This window comes from Prinia subflava, chromosome 4 (genome assembly GCF_021018805.1).
Source record: "Prinia subflava isolate CZ2003 ecotype Zambia chromosome 4, Cam_Psub_1.2, whole genome shotgun sequence".
NCBI lineage: Eukaryota > Metazoa > Chordata > Aves > Passeriformes > Cisticolidae > Prinia > Prinia subflava.
This window is the reverse complement of record NC_086250.1, coordinates 41,474,278-41,492,878: the sequence shown is the minus strand read 5'-3', so window position 1 is coordinate 41,492,878 and position 18,601 is coordinate 41,474,278. Positions and strand designations below refer to the sequence as shown.

Here is an 18,601-nt window from a genome sequence, read left to right as displayed (position 1 = left end):
CCAGCCTCTGGTCCAGAAGAGCATGGGTCTTCTGGTGTTTACGTGTAGTTGTCTTGGATACAGAGACCTAAGCTTAGACCTCTGCATTGAGCTCCTGCTAGTGGGTCAGCTGAATTAGCTTAATGAGAGGCTTTAAGAATTAAGGAGCATTCAGGAGACACAATCTCCATTGTAATGGGAGTCTAAATGTTTCAATTTGTGCATCCTAATCTTTGATTTAATTCCCCTCTTTCTCCCATGGTTTCTTGAAACCTGTAGCAGAAGTTGGAAATCCTTGGTGGCTCCAGTTCTCAAGCAGTGCCTAAACTGCCAGCTGTTGTTTCTCTTTACCAGGTGGCTGGCAAATGGACATTGCTGACTGAATATAGTACTTGTGGCAAGCCCTCAAAAGTTGCCTAGTCCCATCTGTTGTGATCAACAAGCTGAAGGCAACATTAGTTTGAACTTCAAGTTTATGTCTCCTAAAGCTCTGAAACAGAGTTGTTTTGTTTGTAGCATAGAATGATAATTGTTGTGCAAAACTATGTAACTAAAATTCAAGTGCAAATGCTCTGTTTCAGTGGTTTAAAATCAGTTGTGTGGTACTTGAATGGATCACTCAGAAATCTCTTAATGGTAGACATGGGCTCTCTCAGGATATCCTTATACTACACAGGTATCTAATGTATTATGTACTATATATTATATATAGTATTTAGGTATGCATATAATTTATATAGAATACAATACAGAATATGAGATAGATCCTTATTCTGTCTATTGAAGAGGGAGGAACAACTTAAAAATTTGTTGCAAAGTGGCTTATGTTTCTTTCAGGTGTTAGCTTTTTTACCTTTCTGTCTACATTAGTCCTGTTTGGTTAGAGTTGTTTTTTGTTATGCATTATGATTTGATCTGTTAATTTATATGTGATTTTTTTCCAGCTGAGGTATTGTATTTTGACTGTCAAATGAAAACTTGTGATATTAAGTATTTGTATTTGAATATCTTTATGTTCATGTCAAGTGAGGCAGCTCCAGAGGCAGTAGCTCTGAAGCACTTCAGATAACTCTGGCAATTCTCCTGGCTTTAGCAATGGTTAACCTTCAGGATTCTGAATTGGCTACTGGCACTGCAAACTGACAATTTCAGAAGATTAATGGACCAAAGGAGTAGTCACTCCTGTCAAGTGTGAAAGAGCACTCTGAATATGAGAGCAACTAATATAGTTGCACTGGAAGTGAACAAGGTTGTGTGTTTTTAAAGAACAAAAAACATAAACTGCCATATCTTAAATCTTCAGGTGGAGACGAAAGTGTATGATAGAATCTGTTAATGCTTTTTTTTTTCTGATTTATGATAATTTTGTAACAAAATGATAAATTGTTCAGTATAATAAACCCCTGTGAGTGCACAGCAACGTCAGATCAAAACTGGCATTTTGCCAGTTTAAATTACGTGTAAAATGAGTATATATAAAAGAAAAGGGTCAGAGTAGGGATTGTACTCAGGGGGAGGAAGATAAAAATACAGAAGGCAAGTACAGTGCTTTTTCACACAAATGTGGTGCACTTGAGTGCTTTCATGAAACTGATTTAGTGAGGAGTTTTTTGTGTGTTTTTTTCCAAATGATAGTTTAGCAGTACAGTAATGGTCCAGAATGTGCTTTTGCACAGCAAGCCAGAATAATAATGAAGTGAAACTACTTTAGACAGGAGGACCTCTTATCTAAACTGATGGATAAAGGGTTAGTGTTCCAGTTGGAAAGATGGACAATCATGGATAGAAAAAAATTGCTCTGTTTATTTCATGTAATAGATATGGAACTGACTATAGAGAACATATTGCTCTCATCCAGTCTTAATAAAAGGTTGGCAAACAATGTAATGTAAATACCAATACAAACCATTGTTCCTGAATGCTTTTCTTTTTAGAATAGAGAAATCAATAACTTGTGTGGTAAGGACTGCAAATGTTACAACAATTTTAGTGTCTCTGGAGATGGCAATTTGCTCTAATGTACAATGAAAACTCAAATGGTCATTCAAAAACACTAGCAGTGAAAATTCTTGGTTTTATTAACTTCTGGTAACAATGCTATCACATTTAGAAATTCATACAAAAATATCCTTAATGTTAGATCAGTCCTTAGTAGAAATTAGCGCATGCTTTGTTGTTACATTAAATATCCTTATGGAAATATGTATTTTTTTGGTTAATAAAGTCAAAAAGGTGATGACTTCTGTTCCTAATTGTTAGGTACAAATTCCTTTGAAGATCAGCATGTTTATCCTTTTTAAAGCTTTTTTAAAAATCCAGGTTTGAAACTTTTAAAAGAATGATTCCTATGTCAGAGACAACAATTACTTTTTTTCACTTTAGATTTGAATTTTGTGTCATCTTTCCCTTAGGAGAAGTTGTTAACTATTATTTTTCAGTAAAAGAAGGGTAACTCTCATGTTTATCAGAGTAAAGACAAATCTGTAGAGATTACTGCAGAGCACCTGACGTACTGTCAGATCACATCCCAGCTGGCCCCTCTGGTTCTTTACTTGCCTGTCTGTATGCAGTGCAATAGAGGTCCAAGATGTCTTGGCCTCTGAGTGTTAAATGTTCGAGCATATGCCATGCCATTATTCTTTGTACTGCCAAGACAATTCCCTTTCTTGGGCTGCTGGGTGCATTATGATGATCCTGCAGTTAACTCTAGTGGTATCTTTAGGTAATGTAGATTGCCTGCTGCACCTGGGTTTAAGAGCTTCCATGATGTCCCAGAAGACAGATTTAAACTGGTGCTTTCTAAATGCATTTACCACTCATGGTGTGGATGGCTTGCCTTTACATCATGCTGAATTTGTGTAGAATTGAATATCCCAGTTATCCTAATACCTTCCTGTGCTATTTATCAGTTATAGATCTTTAAATAGATGTACACATACTACAGTATGGAGAAATTCAGCTTGTGAATGTTACCTGGATGTTGGTAAATGTTGGTTTTGCTTGAGGACATGTTAAATCTTTCCTTCCTGATTGCCTGAGCAGATATTACTTACCTCTGTTACCCGGTAAGTGCTTTAGATGCTCAACAAGGTAAAAATTTCCAAAAAGCAGGAAGATGCTCACAGCACATCTAAGACAGGAAGGCTTAAATTCTTCCCTGTTTCAACTGAAGACTGAGAAATCTGTTAAGAGGGGAGTTTTGGATCTGAGAAACTCCTGAAGCTGGGTTTGGACGTCTCTATGCATTTCCACATTGTGGTCTCTCATGTACATCAAATCTCTGTCTCTGTCTGTAAAGCAGCTGTGAATGTTGTCATATTGTACATTCAGAGAGGAACTTTGAGGCCAGGAGATGGATATTAGGCACAGACTTCTTTTCAGTCTGTGTGAAACCGCACTGTCCTGACTTTTTCTTTGGTACATAAATTCTCTATTTGCCTTAACTTTGATTTCTGTGAAGGGTGATTTCCACATAATCAGCAAATACTTAATAATTTCCCAAGAAGCAGAAAGATGATGGGGCAAGTATTTAAGCCCAGAGGGTCCTGTTAAATTCTGCTGTGGGATTATTTGTCAGAGTCCAGGGCATCTCTCTGATCACCCTGGAGGGTCTGGGACCCCGGCAGAGGGGTCTGGGACCTGAGCAGGAGGTTTGGAACCTGTACAGAGGGGTTTGGAGTCTGTACAGGGGGGTTAGAAACCTTGGCACAGAGCCCAAGAAGAATCACAAGCCAAGAGAATTCGAAATAAGTAGTAGTTAGCTTATTACAGAGTGTGAATGTAGAATCTAGGATTTTCAGTATATGGGTTTGAAGAGGCAAGGTGGAATAATTGGGGAGTGGTCCTGTCCTCCTTGTTCTTGTTCTCGTCCTCCATTTTCTGCTGAGTTGGATCACTCAGATTAGTTTAGAGTAAAAATGACATGTTAACACAGGTAGGAAGTATTGGTAAGGTTCTGTAAATAAAATGCACGTTGTGGACGGTGGTTGGGTCAGGGAGACCGTACATAAAGTCTGGGACCCTCTGATCCGGCCAGTCTGCCACATGTCCTGCTCTGCTGGGGACGCCTGGCAGAGCTGAGAAAGAACTGAGATAATGAAAGAATAAACAGCCTTGGAGGCACGGACTGGCAGACTCAGTTTGTCTTCTTTAGCTCTGGCGCGAGACCTTTCAGGCAAGAAAAGCTCAAAAACCCTACATACCTCAGAAAACAGCAACCCTGAAGTGAATCTCAAAAAAAAGCCACCCCAAAAATTATTGACTGTTTGATTAAAACCAGATCAAAGTACTGGAAGAGATTGACTTGAATATGTGCTATCACTGACAGTCAATTTCTCTTCTTTGTCAATATTCCACCTTCCCAGACTGGATGCTGGAGTTGCTTCAGGAGAAATATCAACCAAAACTCAATAATGGCGGATGCATGTTTGAGACATTTTATATCAGTTCATTTCACAGTTATTAAAGCAGCAGAATTGGAAATCTAATTAGCTGAAAGTTTTTAGTATCTTTAAGCTTTGTTATGTTTCAGGAATTACATGTATTTCTTCTTTTCAAAATAAAGAGAGAAGTGACTTGCTTGTTAGACTACGATGAGTTGCGGTGCTAAAGGAGGCCGGTAATGTTACGTCTAAAATTGGTGATTGCTTTAAAAACATGGTGCCTTATATTTATGTGAAAGTAAATTATCATATTTGTACCCATAAATACACAAAATGTAATGCTGTCTCTCTCCTTGATTAGTGTTTTATAAGATCCCTTTCTCATGTTGCAGTGTCCTGCAAGCTGCTATAGTAATTGAGGTAAATTAGTAAACTCAAAAGCTATCAATATGGCTTTCAATTTGCCACTTAAATTGAGGCAATCCAAGCACACTTTTACATTCATGTATACAGATTAGATCTGTTTATAGTTATCATGTTTTCTGTTGACTATTTGTGATCAGCTGAGGTACTTTCTATAATGTTAATGTATTGTCTCTTTTACGTATACAATAGTGTACTCTATTTTTCTTTTGTAGGATGTGTCTGGTATAATTAGCTTCTAACTGCAAACATTTTTAACTGGGATTCTGAATAAAAATCATAGCATAATACAGATGATCATACAAGTTTCTGTATTCACGCAGAAGTGGAGAAGGATCCTTATATTCAGCAGTTTTGTTTTACCTTGTTAAAAAAAAAAAAAGTATACTATTTTATATAAAGCCAGCATGGAAACTACTGAGAGCCATTATGTTAGAAAATTTTTGTGCATGGTGTTTGTGAATGCCACTAATATGAGCAGGCTTAATATTTCTTTGAATCAGAATGAGTTTATAACTCCTGGCAAGACAGAAATCAATTGCCAGTAGATGTGATTAGTTTTAGTTTTAAGATAATTGAAGCTGGACTGTGACAAATCCTTCATATTAATTGGAACAATGTGTTGTGACAAGAACCCCTCTGATTAGCTGACAATTTATAACTGAAGAAGAGCAGAGTTTGACTTAAATCTCAAGAACTTCAACACATTAATATAATTAAAATAAATGAGAGCTGCATTTGGCACGCCTTATTTTAGTTATGCAAAATATATATGTTCATGTTGCTTTATGCTCATTTGAGCATGTTGTAATGTTAATCAGGCATTGTGGATATTGTTGACTTTATTTTTAAATTAGAAAACTTCAGAAAAACTTAAATAAATCTCCATGATTTTAAGCCAGTGTTTAGTCTTCCTATACTGTTTTGGAAACAAAAAAAAAAAAAAACACAAAAAAACCAAACCCCTCAGCTTCACATTTCTTATTTAGCTATTTTGAGAAATATGTATATCAACTCTTAATTAAAATATTTAATTGTGAATTTATGCAGTCACCTTAAACTGACTTTCTGTGAAATCTTGTCAGAATAGTGTTCTGATGGACAGGGAATATTAATACTTGGTTAAATTTCATGTACTATATTTCTGCTATCACAGCTTTTCTGCTTCTCAAATCTGTTCTATGTGGTGACAGCATGTGTCTTTAAATAGTAGTATCAGAGGAAATATTGAAATGTTTAGTGTGGAAAGCGCGCAGAAATACAAAGCTGAAATAAAAGGGGAATTTGCAGAACAGTATTTTCCAGCAATTTGCATGCAGTCATTTGGGAAAGCCTGTTGCATTTATTTTTATTTAATTAATTTTTTCCAGAGGCTTACAGTGTATTAATGAAATTAAAAAATGGGAAGGCACAATGTACAGTATATCTTTTGTGTTTTGTACACAAAGCTTTCAGAAGTCATAGTGATGAAATGCAAAGCTTCAATGTTACATTTCCCATTTGGTGACTTCCATTGGAGAGCATGACCTGAGTGATGTCTGCAGGGAAGTGTTTGCTGGCACTGGAGAGGGAGCTGCTGCTCCCTTGGCCTGTGTGATGTCCTGGCTGGGCTGGCAGCCCTGGCTGTCACCCGGCCGCGCTGTGCCCACGCAGCCCCGGCCCGCAGCCCTGGCCCTGCCCAAGGAGTGTGCCAGGGAGAGGACGATGCTGCTGCTCTGCCGAGTCGTGCCTGTGGGGAAAGGGCAGGAACTGGTGCTGTGCACTCACTGTATGGCATGCTGGGAAGAACAGAGACTATTGTGAGAAAGTCACCTTCGGGGCATTGCCCTGGGATAGTTTGTATAGGACATTTGGGAGCCAAAATCCTTTTGTTTTTATACTCGTACTTTGAAACTGTATAGAGACTATGTAGCAGTGTTTATGCTTACGAGTGATTTTTTTTGCATTCATAAGACTGGAAAGTAATACAATGAGAATCATGATTTCTAAAAATTCCAAATATAACTGTTCCTGTGGAATTCTAGAAAGGAATTCCAGCAGCTACAAAAATTTCACTTCTGCACTAGCTCTGCTGGCAGAAACCACTGCAAACACATTTCTTACTCCGAGGCTATACCTTTTTATTCATCTATAATATTTTTTATTTCTTTGCAGATATTGATGTAAAATATAGCATCTAAACTACTTTTTTTTTTTCTTCCAGGCTGCTGAATCAGGAATAATAAAAGTGAAAACAATAGCTGCACGGAACACAGATATTTTGGCAGGTAATTATTTGCTCTGCAGTAGGAAAAATAAAGCTGAGGTACAGATCAACATTTTAAAAAGATGTCTTGGATATGTCTAATAATACTACATGTCTTTTAGTGTGTGCTATATTGTTGATGCTCTACTTTTGGACACCTAGCAAAAAATCCAGTAGCACAGAAGTTTTTTGACACCACTTGTTTCTTGTTACTGCTATTAGGATGCTGAGGAAAGGCTCCATTTTCAGTTGATGCTCTATAAAAGTAATCATCCACTTAGAAAAATAACATGAAATCCTTAGACCCTACATTCTTAGTGTTTCAGTTGCTGTGGTTGAGTGTTCTGTGTGGACTTCTGCAGTATGATCCACATTTCTGTATTAGTCCAGCCTTTGGGGACTTGAAACTGGCAGGCAAAAATCTATCTTTGTCTGAGACAAGGTCATTCAATTCAAGATGTTCCAATGCCTTGAGGGATGGGACATGTCTTGTGAGCTGCAGCTTTGTAAGTGCTTAAAACAGTATCTCTTGACTTTCTTCAGCTTTATAAAGCTGGCTGTTTTGGCTTCTTGCCAGTTGCTGCTGAAGCCCTTGGCTGGATATGAGTGTCCCTGCATTAATACTTGAGTGTCTACCCCAGATGTAGTCAAAATCCTTGAAATGCTAGATTGTTTGGAAGGTCCAGTGAAATAGCTGTAAAACCATATCTTGTTTTGAGGTATGTAAATCAGATACTGTTAAGGAGGCATTTTCTAGGATTATTTGAATTAATGGACCCACTCCTCAGTATTTCACTTTATTGCCTCATTTTTATTTTATTTTCTTTGTTTTTACTGCTGTCATGAATGCTGACATAAGTGGGAAAAGTATGCCAGGTAATGTCAGCTATATCAAAATACACAAATGAAAAAAGGAAAGCAGTAGTTAGCCATTTGGGAAGCTGTCAACATGTTACTGCATAAAGAAGTTTGTATTTTAGAAAGCTGGTTTCTAATCCTGCAAAATTCTCTATTTTTGGTTTTCAAAGGGAAGATAGGAAAGATGATTAGTAATGGAGGGGCAATCTTTGCTTTCATCTTTTTGAGGGAACACTTTCTAGTAGTTGGTAAAATTTTAAAAATAATTTTCTCTTAGCTTAAACTAGAATGTACTTAGTATTTAGTTAATGCAAAAAACCTGCACAGATTTGTTGTTAAGAGGTTTGGAAAACCAGCAGGTCCTAAAAGTTATGTTGATTTGTTAATCTTTGCCGACAGGATAATAACTTTTTCCTCCTCTATTCCACAGCTTTGTATTGGGAAAATATACTTTGCTTGCACATTATCCTAACATTCCACAGTTAAAGCATAATGTCATTAAACAGACTCAATTCATTATGAACTCCTGTATTTTTTGAGGTATCAGTTATAAGCTAATCTTATACATATTAGTGTCAAGAGATTATCTATCTAATATTTAAAATCTTCTCAAGAAAAATAATATATATACTTTAGGAATAATAAAGCTGCAAAATGCTACAATGGAATTGTGAAGTCTAGTGGATACTTTTTGACTGCTAAATGATTTAGGAACATCTATGAGACATTCTAGTAATACAAGCAAATATTTTGATCTGGATATGATTTTTTAAATATTTTGATGCCAACATGGTTAAGAACAGCTGTATCAGATTGTTTTGAATAAGCTGATCTGATGCTTTCTTGAAGCATTTGATTGTGTAGGATTATAATTTTTAGGAAAATAGATGCAGGCTTAAAATCTTTATTAAAATTCTAAAAATCTTTGTTGTTTTTGGTGGGATATGTTTAACCTGCCAGAACTTTGAGGTCATTGATCTAACTTCTTTCTTTCTCTTGGAAAAGTTAAGTTGAGCTGTTTCAAAGTCTTCATTCTTGGCAGGGTGTACGTGCTTTGTTATTTATTTATAAGAATTTGAGAAATTCCAGAGGAGGAGAAAGCCTTAAATCACAGGATATAAATTGAGAAATTATTTCCGTGTGGTTTTGATATGTGCAAAAACTTATAGTTTAGCAGTTCTTGTAAAAAATCAGAATTATAATCTTGCTGGTGAAATGAACGGGTAAGGTATACTTTCCAAAAACTTCATTTGTTATTGTTCAGTAAGATAGATTTTCTTTTTAATGTATTCTGCCATAAATTGGTAGCAAAATGAAGGCAGACCTGGCAATAACAAATTTATTATGCATTTTAAGACTGAAGCTAATGCAGTCACAGAATCACGTGATCGCAGAATATTCTGAGTTGGAAGGGATCATCAGAGTTTAGAGAGTTTAGCTCCAGAGACCCCCTGAACAGGAAAGCCCCAAGAATCATCCCATGTGCCTGGTTGCTGTAAAACCAGATGAGTAGAAAAGCAGATCTACAAAACATTAATTTTTCAGCTTCATAAATTAAAAATATTTGTATAGATTCTGTTGTTTAATGCTCCATTGCTTTTAATGGATTATAGAAGAAAGTATTGTAAAAGGCTAAATTAATTCTTTGTCTTGTTATTTATTGGCTCATACTGGTTTTGCCATTCAGAACTATATCTTGAGTCTCATGTTAAGGATAAGTATTTTGTGGTATCTTTTTGCTTGTTTTTTTCTGCTTGATGGTTAGCATTTAGTGGCAGTTCAAAAATGTCAACTGCATATAGAGCCTGCACTGGCTCTGAAGAGGTTGATGGAACTGTACTGTGTGTTGATATCTCCCTGTAAGAACTATTATCTTATAGAAAGTTGGCATCCATCATTTATAATAGCCTATCCTTTTCATAGACACTTCTGAGTCAGCTAGTGTTTCAGTTGGAAAATATCACTAAAGTATATTTTTGTAGTTTTAACTTGTTTAATTTTTTTCCAAACTAATTGTAGTAATGCTTAGTAGTATAGATCATGTTTACATTTTTATGTGAGAATGTATTTTTTCTTTGTGGTAACTATTGTCCTCTGAAAAGCGTGTGAAACTTTTCATGAATATATTTCTTTTACTACACATAGACTAAAACACAGTGTATGACATTCAGTCATTAAGAGCACACATTGAACTTTCAACCGTGAGGAAATTTTTAGTATCTGAAATAGTGATGAGTGGCTAAAATCTTAGAAGTTTCCATGAGTCAGCAAACATACCTGCAAATGGAAAACCACTCATCAGTCAGAGCCATGCTTTCCTTTTATATTTTTAGTATTTTAATATTTTTAAATTTTATTGTCTCAGATTTCTTGAATTACTTTTATGGGAAAAACTGTTTTAAATGCCAGTGTAGAATGTTGTATTCATTATGAAGCTTTTCCTTAACCTAAAACAAAAAGGGGGTGAGAGTTTATGGAAACTGGTTTTCTCTTGACAAAAGTCCATTTTAAGAAGCTTTGTCACTTTGTCACTAAAACACCATTTGACAAATTGACAGCCAGGTGAACGTACCCAGGATACAAACAGTCCAGTCTCTCTCTTCCTGTTTTGTCAGTCCAGTCTCGTTCTCCTCCCGTTTTGCCAGTGGCAATTGGCTCTTCCCCTTCGTGCCCTGTGCATTGGGATGTCGCTCTGTGCCGCGCTCAGTTGCTTCCTGCGTTGGGTGCTGAGGGGAAGCAGAGCAGAAGAACAGTGCTACCAGCCTGAGGCTGGTTCCTGTGGCAAGGCTAGGGGAAGCCCTGGGGTTGGCAGAACCTTACACCTTCTTGCTAACCACATGGGCTCTTAAGTGGATATTTGGGATTTGCAAGGTCACTTGAGTGTGTAAGGGAGAAGGTGCTTGGAATTTGGGCCTTGGCCAGGGTAATTGTGGAAGTGAGCTCTATCGGTGTCTGTCTTCACTTGGCTTTTCCCTGTGGTCCACATATAAATCCCAAATTTCCAAGACTGGAGGTTGCTTTTTGTTAATAGGCGTGATTAACAAGTTTTGCTCTGTATTTTTCAAAGTATTGACTTCTTCTATATTTCTCTTCGAAAGCATTGAAAGAGAACAGCTCAGAGGTGGTTCAGCCTTTTCTGATGGGTTGTGGAACAAAAGAACCAAAAATCACTCAGCTGTGTCTAGCAGCCATACAGAGGCTCATGTCTCATGAAGTTGTTTCAGAGGTAAGATTGATCTTTATACCAAAACAGAAATCTTTCATAGTGAGAAATACAGACCTCAAATGGAAGGTGAATGAGTTGGTTTAGGAGGCTCTTTATATTATAATGAATATAGTCCACAAAATATTTTACTCATCTCTTGTTTTTCAGTAATTTAAAGGAAAATCTTTTACACCATAAAAAACCCACGTGAGGCAGTATTAGTAACCTCTAGAAGGAAATTCATGAAAATTGAAACCAGCTCATTTAGTTCACATTCTTGCACTGCAGGAACTGAACATATAATGAACCTTGTGCATCCACAAAATTTACTCAATGCAATAACATTATTGTGCTTTTGTTACATTTTATTTTTTAAGAATAAGGTAAAATGGATGCACATTTTCTGCAGTAGCAAATATCATGACATATTGTACATGATATGGTACTGCATATATAGTGTGTTGGGAAGCTGAGGAAAATAATGCTGTTATTACCTTCAGCTGTGCTTGCATAATGTAAGATTACACTGTTTTCTGTCTGATATCAGTGAACTCTGAGGGTAAATTTATTTTTACTGCGTCTTCCATATTTCCAAGTAGAAAATTAAGTACAGGCTTTAAATTGTATTGCATATTTAGACATTTCTGTTGTCAGTTCTTTAAAAATACTACAGGAAGCTTGTGACAATGAAATTGGCTTTATATTCTCAATGTTGTCCTATGGTATAGACAAACAGGCACATTCAGTTATGATATGCCTTTATGACAGTGATATTCTTACATATGTACACAATATACCAGTACATAAATATTGTGAAAGGTGACAAAAATTTATTTCTTGTAGGCTGCAGCAGGAAACATTATTAATATGCTTTGGCAATTGATGGAGAACAGTCTTGAAGAACTTAAATTGCTCCAGACAGTTCTTGTACTTTTAACAACCAATACAGTTGTGCATGATGAAGCACTGTCCAAGGTAAGAACTTGTTGGTGTCAACTACAGAATTTAAAAAATTCAGGAGGAAAAATGGGGAAATTTTACATATGAAGTATATGAAAACCATGAATGAGGAGGGGGTTTTCTACATTCTATTGTGTCCTTATTGTCTTTATGACTAGACTCTGAAAATGAGATTTCTTTTAGCTTCCTTTTCCATGTGTTTTGTAATTCCTACACAGTAATACATTTCAGACTTAATAGGAACTTGAAATAAAAACACTAAGCCAATGCCTATCCTTCTCATCTGTTAAATTTGTTGGATGTTTTTGAACTGGAATCAGAGCACATAGCACAGTGTAAACTCTCACTGAAAATGAGAAAATGTTAGAAAAGCTGCCTTCCACCCTGCCTTAACTCTCTTTTGAAAACAGTCCAGTTACTGCCCTTTCAGTAATAACTTTGGGTCTTAGTTTTAACATGAAACATTGTGGATATTATGTTTCAACTAAAACAAAAAAGGATGCAGTCCATGTTAATTTAAATTATAAGATACTTCTCTTTCATGAAGCAACATTGTTTACCCATCTGTGAATTATGAAACTCTGCTTATTAAATGTCTCTTCTAGATTACATTGTAGAAAATCAACTTCAGCTAGACAGATATTGCATTTTTGTGTTTCAGTCGAGCTGTTATAAGATTTTAAACTAATATGGTAATATCATCTGAGCAGAGATCACAAATCACAGACATGAAAAAGAGGCAAAAGAAAATTCTGCATCTTGTACAGCTCACAGCATGTAGCACTATGGCTGGGTGTGGCTGAGGCTCTTGAAAGTGCAGGAACAGTATATGGACAGAAGAACAAGAAACACAGGTTTCACTATACATAAAGGTGTTAATTTTCAAAATTCATTACAAAACAGGTAAGTATTAAACTATGAGCTAGAGAGAATAACAAAATCCAATGGGAAAAAGTATTCAGGTCATTGCCAGCACAATGACACTTTGAAATGCACGTCTTAGGGATAATAGCAGTCAAGGCAACATGATTGTGAAAGTATTGTGATTCAGTGTAGGAGAGGAATGACATTTTAGCTTTGGAGCTGACTGACCTTTCTGTGATTAACCTTACAATCATAATGTCCTTTCGACATTAATATTCATACAAGTTGTTCTGTGTGATGATTACTGTGTATTCTCTGTATGATGAGTGCAATTTTAGTGGCACACTGTAATGTGTTCAGTTAATACTGCTTTTTGATTGCCTTTGGGGAGGATTACTAAAGAGTTTTTTGGCTAGGGTAATCCATAAAACATATTCTGGTTTCTCAAATTTAAAATTTTTTTCTTTTTTTTTTTTATGTACAGTCTTTTGACAAACTGTAGCAGAAAGCGTTCCTCAATCCATCAACCTCCTTGACTCTTAGAAAAAAGATGAAATATGTTGTTGTAAGGTGATATTTTTTCTGTTTTTTTTTCCTTTCAGGCAATTGTACTTTGCTTTCGGTTGCACTTCACGAAAGATAACATCACCAATAACACCGCAGCAGCCACGGTGCGGCAGGTGGTTACTGTCGTGTTTGAGAGAGTGGTTGCTGAAGATGAACGATACAAAGGTGGGCATGCTGCTTACTCAGCTTGCTTTTATTTACCTGCTCTTTTGACACACACCAAATGTTTCTCTTTCAGATAAAGAAGTAGTAAAATGTTGATAGGTGTTATAAAAAAGCCACAGACATCATTAATTTAGCTGTCTTTTATACGCTTATTTGTATTTAAAGGAGATGAAGTCCTTCGCCATTGTGTCAGTCTAATTCAGTGCAGCAATATATAAAACCTAGAATTTTTTTTTCAAGCTGTGAGAACTGGTCTTTAGGTTACTACTGTAAAGGAATTTGAGGTGAGGGTGTCATTTATGGTGCAGGTACCATAGATTACTGAGTGGAAAATACATGGCAGTGGTAGTTTTGAAAAGAACATAGGTGCTTGGTATTGATGATCTTTGGTAGTCAATCTAATATTTGTTTCTGTAGACACAGTAAGTTGCAGAAGAATTACCTGGTCATTCTCATAGAATATTCCTGTAAGAACAATTAATGTGTACTTGATTTTTAACAGATCCTTTGTTCACAAAACCTTGTTTTGTTTTTTTTGCACAGATGCCGTTGACCAGCCAGCTGCAATTCAAGGGAATAGTAATAGAAGATCTGTCAGTACACTGAAGCCATGTGCTAAAGATGCATATATGCTTTTTCAGGTAGTTGGGGAGCATATATTTATGTATTTGTGGTTAAGATTGGGTGCTTTTACATCTCTTTAAGTAATTTCAGGAATTTGCTGTTGGCATATTGACAGTGTCCTTAACCAGAGCTTTGAGCTTTCTAATGCTATTTATTCTAATTGGTGATGATATGCTGCATCACAGGGGCATGATGGGAAAATGAAGACAATGTGGCCTTGGAAAATGTTTTACTATAAATTTTAAATAGTAGCTAAGCATACATGTCTGCATTAAATTCAAGATTCTTATTTCTGTGAGCCTGTGGTTGGGATTACCCTGGATGGACTGTCAAGTGCACACCAAGGTGCTCTACCACTCTGTGTCCCAGCTGGATGGGGAGAGAAAATAAGATGGAAAACAATCCATAGGTTGAGATAAGGCAGTTTACTAAAGCAAAAGCAAAAGTTTGCATGAGCAATGTTCAGCCACTTCCTGGGAAGCAGAGCTTTAGAATGCATGGCAGTTGCTCTGAAAGGCAAACATTGTAAATAATGGATGCCTCCCTTCCTCTTCCATTTCTTAGGTTCTATAACTGAGGTATGGAATGTCTCTTTGGTTAGTTTAGGGTGACATTTTTTGTGTCCCCTCCCAGGATCTTGCCCAGCCCCTTGGTGGAGATGGGGGGAAATCCTGAGAGACAGCACTGAGCCTGTGCCAGTGCTATTTGGATGTGTGTTACCAGCAGCTTTCTAGCTACCAATGCAAAGCTCAGCACTGTAAGGGCTGCTGTGGGGAAAATTAACTCAATCTCAGCCAGACCCAATACAGAGCAAAACACTGCAGCTGTAGTTCAGTCCTGTTTCTTGTGGTTGGTATTGGACATTAAAGGCAAGTATGTAATGAAAAGGAGTAACTACATTCATCACACCAATAGAAATCTTCTTGACTTAGCAAATTCACTGGTCTTGAGATATTTTTTGAGGGTAGGAATGAACACACATGCTCCAAGGATACCAGCAAAGTTTAAAATTTCTTTCAAACATTTTCTATGCTTTAAAAATCATATTTAAAAATTATTTAAAGCAAAATTACATTGAAATTAGAAAATCACTCACAGAAGAGGAGAGTGTGTAGATTTCATTGTGAATTTGGGAACATTTCTTGGTACCTGACTGTACAGAGAATGTCAGTGTTACTATGTTTCTTTCTAAGGATCTTTGTCAGTTAGTTAATGCTGATGCTCCCTACTGGCTCGTGGGCATGACAGAAATGACACGGACATTTGGCCTTGAACTTCTGGAGTCGGTCCTCAATGACTTTCCACAAGTGTTTTTACAAGTGAGTAGTTCTTGGATGGAAAACAGGAGTACTTTTACTCACATGGGTAGTAAAATCTACACTTCATTAAATCCTCTTTAATTTAACATGAATATTGTTTTCCTGAAAGACTTGTAGCTTTTACATATTGGGGGGAGGGTTTTAACAAAAAAGTTCTGTGTGCTTTTTGAATGTTTTTCTATTCCCAAACACTTTATTTATGTTTGTTTTATTTATGTTTATACATTTTGTAGAGCTGTTTGTTTCACTTTTGGTTTTGCATCTCCTCCAGAGACGCATTTTTTTTATCTTGCCTTATTTTTGACTGCTCTGTCACTAAATTTGTGTAATTGTTATTTCTACAAAAGCATTAACCTCATCCCACTTGTAAAGTAAGAACCATGACTGTGAATTGCATGTATCTACTGCATATACATGCCCCATGATCCTGCAGTAATGTGTTTTAGCTGACAGTAAGTAAATTAAAGAAATTTATAAATATGTAAGTGATATATTAGCAGCCTATTTCAGCTTGCAAAATGCAAGAAAAAGAGTGCATGGCATGAACCTAACCATTGTGATTTCATGCTTTTTGGTAGCTTTACAATGTTGTCTGCAGTTCTGCCTTTTCATTTCCTGATTGTAATTTATACCAAGATTTACATGATTTCAGACTGCTTGATCATAACTACAAATTTAAATAAGATGCATAATCAGAGCTACTGGTGGCAATTAAGGAATATCTGCATAGAATTTTTATTTGTTTTCTTTTTCAGCATCAGGAATTCAGTTTTCTTCTAAAAGAAAGGGTATGCCCTCTTGTTATAAAGCTCTTCTCACCAAATATCAAGTTCAGGCAAGGTTCCACCACCTCATCTTCCCCAGCACCAGTGGAAAAACCATACTTTCCCATCTGTATGCGTTTGCTGCGAGTAGTTTCTGTTTTGATTAAACAATTTTACAGTTTGCTGGTAAGAATATGCTCAAATTTTCTTTATGGAGTTTTGTTTCTCTGTGTATATGCCAGTGCTGTGATCAGTAGTATTGATTAGTTCTTGGGAACTGTTGTCTACTGAGGGAAGAGAAGGCTAAATACTATTTTCTTCTTATGTTTATTTGTGCTTACATGTATTCTAGATTATGATTTTGTTAAACATGGACTTGTATGAATTCCATAGTAGATTAGCTGTTGTCTTTTGTCTGTTTAACTGCCTTTGAGGTTTTGGGAACCTTTTGAACTTCTTTTGTTTGCCTCACTTTAGATAACGATGATTACTATGCCTTGTTAATACTTTCTAAGAGGCTTTTGATTGAGTTGCTAAAGCTGTTGACAGAATGTGGGTAAAAAACACATGTTCAGCTGTTCTTATGTCCTGAGTTTTGGGTATTTCCTAAAAAAGATACTTTTCATTTGTCTACTGTAGCAAATGTATGACCTTTATTGCAATGTCTGTGAGGAATTTAACTCCTTCAGTACAATTGCATATGTGATTTTAGCTTGTCAAAAATGTTATGTTTTTATATAATTCTGAGTAAATATGCATTAATGGGATTTTTTTTAGATTCTTTACAAAACTTATTGTGATAGGACTCCTGAAATTAAAGGTTTTTTGAGAAAATATTTTGTAGGGGGCTTTTTCTTTTTATTAATTTTTATAAACTATATATTCTAGGTAACAGAATGTGAAATCTTTCTGTCATTACTGGTTAAGTTTCTGGATGCAGACAAACCACAGTGGCTACGAGCTGTTGCGGTAGAATCTATTCACAGGCTTTGTGTCCAGCCTCAGCTATTAAGGTATTAAATATATTGACATTTGCTTTTACATAAAGTTTAAGATACATTTTTATTATTTTTCTCTAATGGAAAATGCTTCCTAGAACATTACAAATGTATAGAAACTTAAATGCAATAAGGTCTTAATGATAATTTTGTGTAATGCATTAGGCAATGCTTATTATCCAGGAAGGGCTGAATTATAGTTATTTGAGTATGTCTGTGTCTTAGCAGTGTCAAAGAAACATTTACCTAAAATTAAGTATTATGGTTTACCTAAATATTTCCTGTTAAAGTGTGCTTTTAGTCTACAGTTTGAAGTGTGTGGGGGGGTGAAGTTGCTGTTAAAATACTCTTTTAGTCCCCCAGTTTGTCAAATTCTTTCTGTTCTATAATATACCTTTCAGGTCTTTTTGTCAGTCATATGATATGAAGCAACATTCCACTAAAGTTTTCCGTGATATTGTGAATGCACTGGGCTCCTTTATCCAGTCTCTGTTTCTTGTACCAAGCACAGGGAACACATCAGCAACACCAAACCAAACTGGTAAAGCCTTGTCCTTATTATAATTTTATTTTTCCATCATTTTCTTGTAATAATGAATTCTGGTTTGATTTAGCTCTAGTACAGCTCTGTACTTCTGTGTTTATTTTGGTGAAATGCTATCTTGAGACGAACTAGTGTTCTCAGCTCTGGTACAACAGGGGATTTTATCTACCTGTATTGTGGGGAAGGCATAGACCCCAGTCAGCAGAGCAGTGCTCCTGCCTTGATTCCTGTTCCTGCACTGACCAAGCTCCTTGTTTCACAACTTTTCAGAGGGAAATTCCGATGGCATTATTTCTAATTTCTGACTATAAAAAATGTGTCTGATTTCTATCTCCTTGTGCGGGGATGTCATTTATGGCAGAGCGCAATGTAAGGAGTAAGACAATGCGTGTTTGTGGGGGGCAATCACTAATTCTTCTGGATGTTCAAGGCCAGAAGTGGAGTAAGGGAGCCAAGAGGCAGAATGAAAGATGTATATTTTACAAATGATCTGTCTTTTTTGTAAGCTGAAATCAGACACATGTTGAAACTAAACTTGATTGTCTTTTCTTGCAGCCAGGGTTTTGGCATTTCACTAAGTATATTTGTATTTTAATAAGAAGAAATGCTCATCCTGTTAATGCCTTTCCCGGTGTTTATGTCCCAAGTTAAGGCTCTCTTGTTTCTTCTTGTAGTTCTGGAAGCACAGTCCTCAGCAACAAACA

The 18,601-nt window shown here is 36.3% G+C and overlaps 1 protein-coding gene across 4 annotated transcripts in view; it reads left to right on the top strand.

Annotated features, from left to right (window-relative positions):
• The window catches only part of MON2 (MON2 homolog, regulator of endosome-to-Golgi trafficking), a 73,582-nt gene that overhangs the window by 6,964 nt on the left and 48,017 nt on the right, over positions 1–18,601 (top strand). For all 4 annotated transcript variants that reach the window (XM_063396568.1, XM_063396565.1, XM_063396569.1 and 1 more), the window contains exons 2-10: positions 6,988–7,051; positions 10,986–11,113; positions 11,936–12,067; positions 13,519–13,648; positions 14,192–14,289; positions 15,466–15,591; positions 16,347–16,541; positions 17,244–17,368; positions 17,755–17,894. In XM_063396568.1, coding sequence (XP_063252638.1) covers positions 6,988–7,051; positions 10,986–11,113; positions 11,936–12,067; positions 13,519–13,648; positions 14,192–14,289; positions 15,466–15,591; positions 16,347–16,541; positions 17,244–17,368; positions 17,755–17,894 — 1,138 coding nt within the window. The remainder of the gene's footprint in view (positions 1–6,987; positions 7,052–10,985; positions 11,114–11,935; positions 12,068–13,518; positions 13,649–14,191; positions 14,290–15,465; positions 15,592–16,346; positions 16,542–17,243; positions 17,369–17,754; positions 17,895–18,601) is intronic.